This window comes from Silurus meridionalis, chromosome 25, assembly GCF_014805685.1.
Source record: "Silurus meridionalis isolate SWU-2019-XX chromosome 25, ASM1480568v1, whole genome shotgun sequence".
NCBI lineage: Eukaryota > Metazoa > Chordata > Actinopteri > Siluriformes > Siluridae > Silurus > Silurus meridionalis.
Window position 1 is genome coordinate 6,881,163 of NC_060908.1, and position 12,255 is coordinate 6,893,417.

The 12,255-nt window shown below is 39.9% G+C and overlaps 1 protein-coding gene across 6 annotated transcripts in view; it reads left to right on the forward strand.

Moving 5' to 3' along the window:
- Positions 1-12,056, forward strand: part of cita (citron rho-interacting serine/threonine kinase a) — a 94,820-nt gene extending 82,764 nt beyond the window's left edge. For 3 of the 6 annotated variants that reach the window (XM_046838943.1, XM_046838946.1, XM_046838945.1), the window contains 13 exons: positions 129-298; positions 945-989; positions 3,646-3,726; positions 3,906-4,041; positions 4,680-4,819; positions 4,983-5,075; positions 5,377-5,485; positions 5,597-5,725; positions 7,064-7,144; positions 7,262-7,340; positions 7,463-7,642; positions 9,678-10,005; positions 10,471-12,056. In XM_046838943.1, coding sequence (XP_046694899.1) covers positions 129-298; positions 945-989; positions 3,646-3,726; positions 3,906-4,041; positions 4,680-4,819; positions 4,983-5,075; positions 5,377-5,485; positions 5,597-5,725; positions 7,064-7,144; positions 7,262-7,340; positions 7,463-7,642; positions 9,678-10,005; positions 10,471-10,494 — 1,595 coding nt within the window. In that variant the 3' untranslated portion in view covers positions 10,495-12,056. Of the gene's footprint in view, positions 1-128; positions 299-944; positions 990-3,645; positions 3,727-3,905; positions 4,042-4,679; positions 4,820-4,982; positions 5,076-5,376; positions 5,486-5,596; positions 5,726-7,063; positions 7,145-7,261; positions 7,341-7,462; positions 7,643-8,541; positions 8,676-9,677; positions 10,006-10,470 lie in introns of those variants that run through there. The other 3 variants (XM_046838947.1, XM_046838948.1, XM_046838949.1) reach the window with 2 other exon arrangements.
- Positions 12,057-12,255: the final 199 nt, after the last annotated feature.

Below are 12,255 nucleotides of genomic sequence, written 5' to 3' on the forward strand. Positions count from 1 at the left end.
AAAAGTCTTAAATTTGACTTCAGAAACCCTGTTTACAGTGCACAAGATTTTTTTAACTTTGCTGTGATGACAGATAGCAGGTATTCTTTCCCTCACTTCTAATTTATCGACTGGATGTGTGTGAGCAGATATTCCATACGTTCTGAAGCTTGAGTCTCATCCACACACCACATGTTGGCCTGGGCAGTCGCTCTACTTCATGGCACCGAGTTTTCCTGATAAACAACGCTGGGTGGCTGTTCTGGAGTCGGTGGTCGCCGGTAGCAGGAGCTCCCGGGAAAAATCGGAGTCTGATTCTGTGAGTATGATTATAGCGCTATTATTTTTGAGAAGCGAATGTAATATAATGCTTGTGGGTCTCCTCTATATTAAAACTCTTAAGTCTTTCCTTTTCACCATGCATGTTTACATTGCATGGTATTATCATGTTATTGAATCATAAATCTGTTCATATATTGCTAGAATGGTTTAAGAGAAGGAAAGTAATATCAATATATACTGTAGCAATGCGCTATGTGATATTTATTTGTTTATTTTCTATATATGTTTCGATTGTTCGGCTTCCACCGTGACATGTTCAAGTGCAAAAGAGAACATCTGCTTTGTAGAACTGCAGAGATGTTTATCCATTCACTTAAAACCAGGAGTTAATTTGAGAAAGATTTTTCTTTTTTAGGGGGGTTAGACAATAACATTACAGATATGGAGGGATGGGAATTAAAACCACATAATAAACCACTAAAGCATGGAATTATACCAGCAAAGTTATGTGAACTTTAACATTACATGCTTTCTTGTTACACTACTAATACCGTATGTGTGATTCCAGTTACATATCTTCTCTTTGATCCGTATTGTGTGTGTTCCTAATCCAATCCAATTCTATCTAATCTCTACTCTAACGTGTAATCTGTGACGTGTGTGTTGTATGATCACTGCTGTAGGCAGGTGTAGCTAAACGACCGAAGACTCTCTCTCCACTAGTACAGGTAAACCCATTTCAGGCCTCCGGCGTATTTGAGTTTGCCTGCTGCTTGGATTGTGTGCTGATCATTTCCCCCTACATACTCACACAAGTACTCATGTGACACGCATTCACCCCCCGCCGAATAGTAAAGCCGGGGTTCAAACTCAGTTTCGGAGTTCAACAGATCATGTTGCCATTTTTGTTTGTCCTTAAATGTTCATAAACAACATTATTAGTAGTTTCCTCTTTTATTGGTTACGTCAGTAATGAACAATGCAGGGATTTTATATAGCAAATATATTTCTTAAGTGCGGTCAATTTGGGGTGATAGCTTCTTTTGTTGCTGTCTGTAGCTCCCAAAAAGGGGATTAAATACATGATGGGCAGAATATACTTTATATATACTTAAGGGAAACAGACCGTTCATTTTAGCAGAATGAAGTGGAAATTATTTTTATGTAGGTTACTTTCTGAAATAATCATGCTGTATTTTAGGAGCCAGTTTAACAGACACGACAGTAAAGACATTCAGTCTGCCTAGCTAAGTGTGTTTTCCTCACAGTTTGTGCAAGTTCTTGGATATTTACATGCCGTGGCAAAACTGACATAAGCCTCATGTGTTGAGTTTGTAATCACATACCAGCTGTCAAAATGTCACCGACAGATCATCATCAAAACCAAGGGCTTGCATACTGTGTACAGATGTAATGATTCAACTGTTCCGTCAATGTGATTCATCATTGTTCTTCTATATTTATATACAGGTAGTCCCCGACTTGACAGAAATTACGATGACCCATTCATAACTTGAAAATATCTATATATAAATATATTTTAAAAATCTTATCGTATGACTATCATCATCGTAAGATCAACAAGTCGAACCATCTCAACTCGGGGACTATCAGTATTCTGTGTGACTCTCAGGACACGCCTCCGTCTCGGTAGTGTTGTGATACGTCATATTCACAAAGCAGCAGTGGTGCTGAGAGAACGCGCTTGAGAAACGGATTAACAAGGAGAAATCAAGCTACAGCTAAAATATTGTTCATAAATTATTGATTACTTTCTAAATAATAAAAGTATAACGCATCTACTAATAATTATATATAAATAAACGTTTTTTTTCCAAATCCTAACTTGTATCCGATGCACACATTGTTTAAATCGATGGATCACATCGTTGACTTTTATCCCAATGGATCGATGCGAATCGGTGAATCATACCAACCCTAATACATAGAATAGTGTGTTCTATGAAAGGACAGTGAGTAGAAACCGGTGCAGTGCTAATGAGCTAGAATGAGAATCAGCTTTATTGCCAAGTATATTTGCACTTACAAGGAATTTGTTTTGGTGACAGAAGCTTCTAGTTGCACAATTTGAAAAAATAATAATAAAAAAGTACAAAATAAACGAATAAAAAGTGTTATTGCGCATTTCTGTACAGAAAAATTGAGTATAGAGGTCCATAGGAGGTAAAAATATAGTGACCATCAAGTATCTATACAGAGATCACATATTAATTATAGCATTGTGGCAAAGTGGCAAGGTAGAGAACGACTGAATAAATGGACATTAATAACAAGAATTTTATTCGAAATAACTGACGGATCAAATTTTTCCCCATTAATTTTAGCATAAACACATCAGTTAGACTGAAGAGATGATGATGATAAGGATAAGGCTTGTGTTTACATTTTTTTTAAATGTGATGAGACGAAGAGACTGATGCTGATAAAATTTAAGCGACAGCTCTTTTGCCACTTTAAACGTATAATTCTTACTTAATTTATGTAAGTAGGCTTTAAAATGCTATAACTTTCATATAGTATATAGTTAACGAAAGTCAACAGGTTTTTGCCGGTCACCGAATAATGCATGCATAATGCGTCTTATTGAGTGTCATATGTTTGATCAGAATCTGTTTCCCGTGTTGACACTGTGAAAGGAAGTTTCTTTCCGCGTTCTTTTTAAGTTAAACACCCTGCTGTGTTGAACATGGCATTCTCTAGCTGTTCGGCTGAGATGTTTCTGGTCGTGCGTCAGTTTACCAATTTTAGCTTTGTGTCATGAGGGTGACGTGGATTGTACTCCTTAATGAATGTCGCTTCAATTTATTTATTTGTTTGTTTGTTTGTTTGTTAAGGATATGACACTGGCTTTAACTAAAAGCAAACTTACTAATTATTGACTGTTCATCTATGTGTAGGGAGGGAAATAGACATTTGGGGTCAGATGATATTTTAAATTAATATTAATGTTTTTAGTGTGTTAGATACTGTTAAATGTTTGGTCCACGGTCTGTGAGTTTGACACCTGTGAATGAAAGCATTGCGGTCTTGCCCAAACTGTGCATATGTATATTAGTTTGCATCCCAGCATGTTTGTTTGTTTGTTTATGTGCATGGGTGCCAGTATTTTTTGTTGCGCTTTTTTTTTTATGAATGCTGCCATCCTTCATCTCTGTATAAGACTCAGGGAACAGATCTGCTTAATGCTTCAGCCCTGCTGGCTTTTATATGCAAAAGCCTTTGCAGACATGCTAGTACTGTGTGTGCGTGTGTGTTGGGGAGGGGGCTGTTGTAAAAGCTGGGTCCTTCATTGTTGTTCCTAAGCAACGATAAACTCTAGTGCATTATTTTTTATCTCTATCCCCCTTTGTGTCTCATATTCAGAAACTGTTGGGGAATTCTTTGCTGAAGCTGGAGGGCGATGACCGGTTGGATATCAACTGTACTTTACCGCTGACCGACCAGGTATTACATTAATATTTCGCAATCTCTTCACAATAGACAGATACGTAAATATTGACACCTCTGACCTGACACATTGTGAACATTCGGGAAAAATGTATGCATGTCTTGACACTTGGCAAAAGATGCGGTGTGTGGTAATTGTTAGAAATTGGAAAAACGCTGCGCGTTTCTGTTTTCAGATCGTAATGGTGGGTTCAGAAGAGGGGCTCTACGCTCTGAATGTGATCAAGAACTCTCTGACTCACATCCCGGGCCTGACCTCGGTCTTCCAAATCCAGATTCTCAAAGATCTCGACAAATTGCTCATGATCACAGGTGAGCGCACGTGAAATAGATACGATCCTCCGGACGTTCGGTAAAACGTCTTTGTACAACAGCACTGTTTTATTCTCTATTCCTGTTGTTGATTAGTTATTTATATTGATTAGTTTGAAGAGAAGGTATGACAGTTGGGGTTGTAACATAAACCACAGGTTTGCATTAAAGCATTTGTTCTAGTTGCAGCAAAAATTAATATAAATGAAGAAAAAGAAAAAGTAGGTTCGAAAAGACTTCAGTGTGGGATTGTAATGCTATTTATAGCTGTTATGATGTATAATGCAAGTGATGATATCAACTTCCACAACAGTAACAATAAACTGTTAAAAGGCATGACGTTTTGAAACATTGATTTTTTTGAAACACTTGAAACACTTGAAAAAAATTTAAACATCACACCACCCCGATACTGAATTCTCATATCTTTAGCCTCTTTTTATGCCTTCCATATATTTTTGTTACTGCTTGCAGTTTTTTCCTTCAAAATACCAATACCTTTTTAGTGAACAGATAATTTAGGTATTTATATTTGACCACAGTTTGATCTTGGTGTGTGTGTGTGTGTGTGTGTGTGTGTGTGTGTGTGTGTGTGTGTGTGTGTGTGTGTGTGTGTTGTGTTGTGTTGTGTTGTGTAGGAGAGGAGCGAGCTCTGTGCCTGGTGGAGATTAAAAGAGTGAAGCAGTCTCTGTCTCAGTCTCACTTGCCTGCCCAGCCTGAACTCTGTCCTTATATCTTTGAGGCAGTGAAGGGATGTCATCTCTTTGCCTCTGGCAAGGTGTGAACTCGCGGTTGAATGATGTATAATTTGTAACATAAAAAAAAATAAATATTAAAGGGGGATACTCTGACATTTTCAGATCAAATCTTTATCCAACAATGTGTCCTAAGAGTTTTCATTGATGCAGAATATTTCCTCCATGTCCTCGTGTTTTGTGCAGATTGAGAACGGGATGTGTATCTGTGCTGCAATGCCCAATAAGATCACCATCCTGCGCTACAATGAAAGCCTCAGCAAGTTCTGCATTAGGAAGGTAAATCTGCAAACTCAGCACTAATCACACGCCTCTGTAACACACCACATCATCATCACTTCATCTACTGCAGCTATTTCACACTGACTCTCACTGTCTGTCTATCTATCTATCTATCTATCTATCTATCTATCTATCTATCTATCTATCTATCTATCTATCTATCTATCTATCTATCTATCTATCTATCTATCTATCTATCTATCTAAATGTCTGTTATTCTCTTTCTCTATATTTGTGTTCTTATAACTTATAATTTTCTTTCTCACTTTCTCTCTCTCTCTTTCTCTCTCACTCTCAGGAGATTGAGACCTCCGAGCCCTGCAGCTGCATCCACTTCACAGGTTACAGCATCATCATCGGCACAAACAAGTTCTACGAGATCGAGATGAAGCAGTATGTGCTGGAGGGTACGGCCCACACACTCCCTCACACAGTCATTCTCACACCTGTCCCGAGGTTTAATGGGGCGTGTAATGCGGTTTTGATTGAGGTGTGTTTGCGTGTCTGTTGTCATGCAGAGTTCCTGGATAAGAACGATGTGACGCTGGCCTCGGCCGTGTTCGCCGCCTCTTCGCACAGCTTCCCCATTTCCATCATTCAGGTGTCCTGCTCCCCACAAAAGGATGAGTACCTGCTCTGCTTCCACGGTACATAGCATTCTTATTTGAGAATGTGTTTGTGAAGGCTTGCGTTTTGCCCTTCACGTGGACCAGATGTCCATAATTGCCTCCTTCAAATCTCACAGCTCTGTTTGCACCTGCTTAATGAACTTCTCAAAATGTACATAAATGAGTAAATGCTGATGGATTTTATTTTTTAAGAGTAGATCACTAAAAAAAGCAACATTAGATTCTGGGTAAAACATTTTGGCTTCTATTGCAAGCCATGAGCAGTTACACTCAATGTGTACATACTTGGGAAAGTGTAGAATAAATTTCCAGTACATTTGCCCCATGTGACTGGATAATGGTATTTGATCCCCTTTTACTTTAAAGGAGGGGCCACTAAAATGATGATTTCTAACCTTGACCATAAGATTCATATATGATTTCTGAATATCCAATTCCATATTTAGTCCCAATTTGCATTTATAATAACCTCCACTCTTCTGGGAAGATGCTCCACTATTTTTCTGCTTATTCAGCTACAAGGTTGTTAATAAAATCAGGTACTGATTTAGTCTGAGGAGGTCTGGGGTGCAGTCAGCGTTCCAATTCATCTCAGAGGTGTGCAATAAGGCTAGACCACCTCAGACCACTTGAGATCTTCCACTGTAAACCATATCTTCATGGAGCTGCCTTTATGCACAGGGACATTGTCATGCTGAAACAATTCTGGTTTCCTAGTTCAAGTGGAGGGAAAATTTTATGCCATGGCATACAAAAGCATCCTGGGAAGTACCACATATGGCTGGAAAAGTCAGGTGTCCCAATACTTTAGTGGTCCCCAACCCCCGGGCCGTGGACCGGCACCCGTCCGTGGGTCAATTGTTACCGGGCCGCACAGAAAGAAAACATAACTTACATTATTTTCATTTTATTTATTATCTGATTCTGAACGATGATTTATTTTGGAAAATTACCGGATTCTTTCCGCCACATCTGTCTCACTCTTGATGCATGTCATGATGCCTCGGTCACATGTCTTACCTCCATCCACTACCTTCTTAAAGGGGCTACTCCGGCCGGTAGCATGATACATTACCGCTAAATTGAAACCCATAAACATAAACAACACAGTGGATTCACGTTTATTATTATATTTATAAAATACCAGTTTTTATGCCGGTCATATCGTTTTATTTTGTTGTATTTAACCGGCACACCTTAAAGGCCGGTCCATTTTATTTTGTTGTAATTAACCGGCACACCTTAAAGGCCGCTCCGTGAAAATATTGTCCGGCATTAAACCGGTCCGTGGTGCAAAAAAGGTTGGGGACCACTGCTTTAGTTCATATAACGTAAGTAACTTTCTGTCATTTGCAGAGTTTGGAGTGTTTGTGGATGCTTATGGACGCCGGAGTCGCAGCGAGGATATCAAATGGAGTAGACTGCCTCTGTCCTTCGGTAGGTCTGTGTGTCAGAGTGTGTCCTTGCTCCCATCAGCAGCTTTCTATTTATAGCATATAGACAGTCCCGAGTGTCAGTAGTGATATTCTGTGTTAATATTCTTGCACTCTCCAGCCTACAGAGAGCCGTACCTGTTCGTCACTTACTTCAACTCTCTAGATGTGATTGAGGTTCAGAGCCACTCTGCGCTGGGGTAGGACTCCGGCCTTTACTCTTCTCATTATATAATCCCTATTATATTTAACACACTTACTATATAGCTTTATAGTACTATGATTGCAAACAGTTTATTTGTGTGTGGGGGAAAAAAAACAGGCCACACGCCTACGCACACCTGGACATCCCGAGCCCACGGTACCTGGGCCCCGCTATCTCATCCGGCGCTGTGTACCTGGCTTCTTCTTACCAGAACAAACTGAGGGTAATCTGCTGCAAGGGCAACTTGGTGCAGGAGAGCCCTACCTCCGAGCCTCAGAGAAACGGCTCCACCCGCAGGTGAGATGATTATCCGAGAGATGCACCAGCAGGTTGTAGTGGTTGAGCATGTTGGTGAAGCCTGTAGATAAATAGCTGTGTTCTCTTTTCCACCATCAAGAACGCAATTCATGGTTCTGGAGATTTTGGTTCCTACAACAGGACTGATTTCTTCCTGAGATTTTGTTCTGCACATGTATGGAAGTATCTTCTCTTCCGAAAATCAACCAGTAGTTTTGAAAATGGATACCGGATATAATACAAACACAACACGCCATGTAAAATAGTACTGAACTTTATTACAAAAATACAAAAAACAGTACTGACTCAAATGGAAATCCTAAGAGGCCATGCATCATAATATTTTTCTCTTGTTTTCTCATGATCTCGACTTAATTTTCTCACGATAAGTACTTTTTTTTTGGTGTATTCAGCATTAGAGCATGTTCTAGAGGCAGCATCATGAATAATAACTATAGCCACTAAAGTACTTATCACGAGAAAACGACCTTTATTATGTCGGGATCACGAGAAAGAAAAAATATTATGATGCATGGCCTCTTAGGTCTTCTGTAGAATCATGAAAATGTGCTTAGTGAAATAAATATGCATATATTAATTATAAATATAATATAGCACTCTCCGTGCAGCACGCAGTCTCACAAGTAAAAACAAACACGTTATTCCAGCGATCACTAGGCTCCGCTCTCATAATGACAGCGAACCGGAAAAACTATCCGTATAGTGCTACATAAGTGAAAAAGGGTCAATAGTTGTCACCTGGGTTTGTGATTATACAAGCACTGAGATTATGTAATGCCTCTTGGTTGTGTAATTGCAGTGGTAATGGATGTTAGGGGCATGTGAATATTATCATGCGGCCTGTGTAAGCCCCTCACAGTGCATCCTGTTCTTTACAGGAGGAAGACCGCTTTTTTTATTTGCTCCAAGGAGTGAGGAGACTGTTACTGTTTTAATGTTTATTATTTTATATAAATGTGAAAAATGTGATTACTGAAATGTGAATAAAGAAAGTATACTGTATGTAAAAGCATTATTTTAGAATCTCTTATGTCATTACTGCCACCTGTTGGTGCTATGAGTGTGTTGGGCCGGGGTTTAGTGTTTTCATTTTCTCATGCACACATCAGTGATTGTACGGAAGTAAGAAGAGGCCAAGCATTATAATATCTTTTTGTTTGTTTTCTCGTAATTACAACTTAATTTCCTCATGATCTCGACAAAACAGATGTTGTTTTCTCGTTATCACGACTCTGAAGTGTCAGACATTTATGTGTAAGTTGTCTATCACTTTTGCTTGTAACACAGAAAAATGAAGTACTGATCATTGGGAAACAATTTTTTAAATTAAGATCACGAGAAAATGTAATCGTAATTACGAGAAAACTTTTACATAAAGAAAATGAAGCACACTCTCTCACGATCAACCACCTGGCCAGCAGTATGTAGTGATACTGGTTTTCATCTTCCATGGAAGGGTTGTTTTGTTCCTTTGGAGAATTTTATTATGTTTGTTTTTGGTTTGGAATATGGGAATAATTTGCTGTCAGTTGGCAGAAATGTACTGGTTTGTTCTCTGTTCTGTTTTTAAAATTAAGAAAAAGTAAGAAAAGAAACAACTTTTACTTCGGGAAAAGAAATGACAAAAATACAACGAGAAAACAAGAACGAAAAAAGAACGTAGTGAAAATTTGTTTAATGAGACGTCCTTCACGTTAAGTAGTACGATGGCACGGCTGCTGTGAGGACCTTTTTAAACAGCCGGGGAAAAACAGGGTAAGCGATTGTCCCGAGTTCTGTTTTTAATCCAATCACAGAGGTGGATTATGGGAAGATGGGAAACACAGAAATACTGTATGTTTGTGATGTAAATAGGATTTCCTTCACTTGCACACCTCTTTGCTGTATGTGTTAGGAATGTTTTCAGTTATGTGAAGATGGAATGCTAATTAAATAGACCAGTATTTGAGTACAATATTTGAGCTGTTATAGTCAAATAAATATTCAACACGTGTTTTTTTCTCCATCACTCCAGTAGCCCGAACAAGCGCGGCCCACCCTCCTACAACGAGCACATCTCGAAGCGTCTGGCTGCAGGCCCCGTGCCACAGGACAGCATGCAGCAGGTGGCCACACCGCGCCGGTACCGTGAGGCTCGGACTGAGTTCCGCAGAGACGCCTCACCGTCCGGACCGCTGGAAAGGGAGAAGTCCCCGGGCCGCTTAGTGGACAGGGGCATGGATACCCGGCTCGAGCGTTCACCCGCCAGAGTGATGGAGCTGAGAAGAGAGAGGTCACCCGGTCGCGCATTTGAGCGGCTGCACACGGGCTCGTCCCGCACGCCCATCAACGGTGTCAACAAGGTAACACTAACTAGACCTGATACCAAAAAACAAGTTATGGGGGGATCACTGTACAAAAGGTTCTAGATTTAGTTGTGCAGTCAGTAAATATCGCCATGATTCTTCCTTGTTTCATTATACACCGATCAGGCATAACATTATAACCACCTGCCTAATGTTGTGTTGGTCCCCCTTTCGCTGCCAAAACAGACCTGACCCTTCCAGCATTAACAGCATTAACTCCTCTGTTGGATCGGACCACACGGACCAGCCTTAATAATATTTGATTTTAGCTCAATATTTTCATTCCCAACTCATACAATGTAAAACTGACCAATCTAGATCCATTTATTTACTGTAAATAATTTCTAATAATGAATGCATTACAAAATAATACAGCTATATATTTGTGGCTTTTTCTTCACAATTCTTTTTAGTTTTTGCATACTGATGTGTGTGTGTGTGTGTGTGTGTGTGTGTACACAGGTGTGGGATCAGTCATCGGTGTAGGCGAGGGAGCGCGAGAGATGAACACGGCCCATCTTTTTATCGTATCTTACCAAAAAAAGAAGATTGTCCTAAGTCATGTGACCCAGGCAACTATCCCCTGTGGCCGAAATCCAGAGGTGCCATGTGACCCGACCCACCGAGACCCCACACCCCCCCACCCCACCCTGCACAGTAACGCTGACACAGCACAATCTCTCACTATCAAAGCCTTACATAAGATTAACATTTTTCGACACCCACCTGGCCAGCAGTATGTAGTGATACTAACATTTTTTTAATCTTCTTTGTTTGGTTACATGAGTATTTTTTTTTTTCTGTTTTATTGTGGAAATAATTTGCCGTCCAAAATGTACAAATGGAAGAATATGACACTCTTGACCTTTTCTTGTTTTGTTCTCCGTTTTGTTTGTTTGTTTGTTTGTTTTCCTGTCCTTTTTTTTTCCTGCCGGTCGAACAGGCACCACTCTGAGCGCCGTCTCTAATCTCAATCTTAAGCATGATCTTAATACCGTGATGCTTTTGGAAAGCAGGTCTCAGCACTCTCTGATCTGTCGGTCTCCTCTGCGTCTCCTCTCGACCCCACACTACACGGACCCTGTTGAAGGAACAGGAACTTTGTAACACTTCAGGACGTCGCGTGACACTTGTAAATAAGCGGTTTCTTATTTTAAAAGGGAATACTAAGGCTGGTTAAGCCCTGTCTATTTTTGTTAATGAAAAAAAAACTCAAACAAAACCAAGCGAGAAGCACTCATTTGTCCAACCTTTTTCCTCTTGAATGTCCAGACGAACCATGCGTATGCTTCAAAGTGGAACATTTAGCTTGGGTCTGTTTTACTGGTGTGTACGTGATCATCTTGTTGAAACAAATCCACACACTGGCTCTCAAGGCTCCGTAAATTTTCTATCATTTTGCTGCCCGATGAGCTCCATTATAGTTATAAGATATGTATCTATAGTGTTTAAATGTTGTTTCTCAGAGCATTAGAAGACAATTATATAGCATTGTGACAGGTTTTTTTCTTTCCCTTTTTTTACGGCACAGAAAAACGCAAACGAGAGCGACGGCGCTCTGTTAAAGCCGCGTGTTAAATATATATATTGGAAGGTCCTGGTTTATTACTCGAGCCGGCATGACCTTTGACCCTCAGGATACGAATGAATGAATGAACGAATAAATAGCAGAAGTATGAGCAGAGCACTATTTCTATCGGAATGAATGCTATAGTGACGATCAGCTGTCCATAGTAACCTCTCAGTATACCGTGCCATCAGTGAAGCGCTGAGTCACTACGATAGCCATTCGTACCGTGCCGTCTCACTCTGTAGCATGTAAAGCGCGTGAGGAACACACCAGGACACACTCGGTCCGTTTCTGGCCTCTTGTTTCCTTTCCTTGTTATTTGATGCACTTCCTCCATTGTGCTCTTAATGCTCATGTCCAACAACTGCTGACCAGTACCTTTCTTTGTAGTTTTTTCTTTTTTTTCTTTTCGTTTCTTTTTTTTTTTTATGTCAAAGCATTAAATATACTACTAACTATTAAAAGAAGCTCTATCTTTCTTTGGGTTGTGTTGTCTTTCATTTTGTTTTCTGAAATCAAACTTACTTTTAGGCAGAAAGAATGAATACCACAAAACCCCACTAGAGTACGAGGTGATAGCAAAACGTTTTGCGTTTACACACTTTCACCTTCAAAACAGTCTCCTTACACAGCAATACAGCGCTTCCGGCGTTCCTGCCACTTCTGGAACGTGTCCT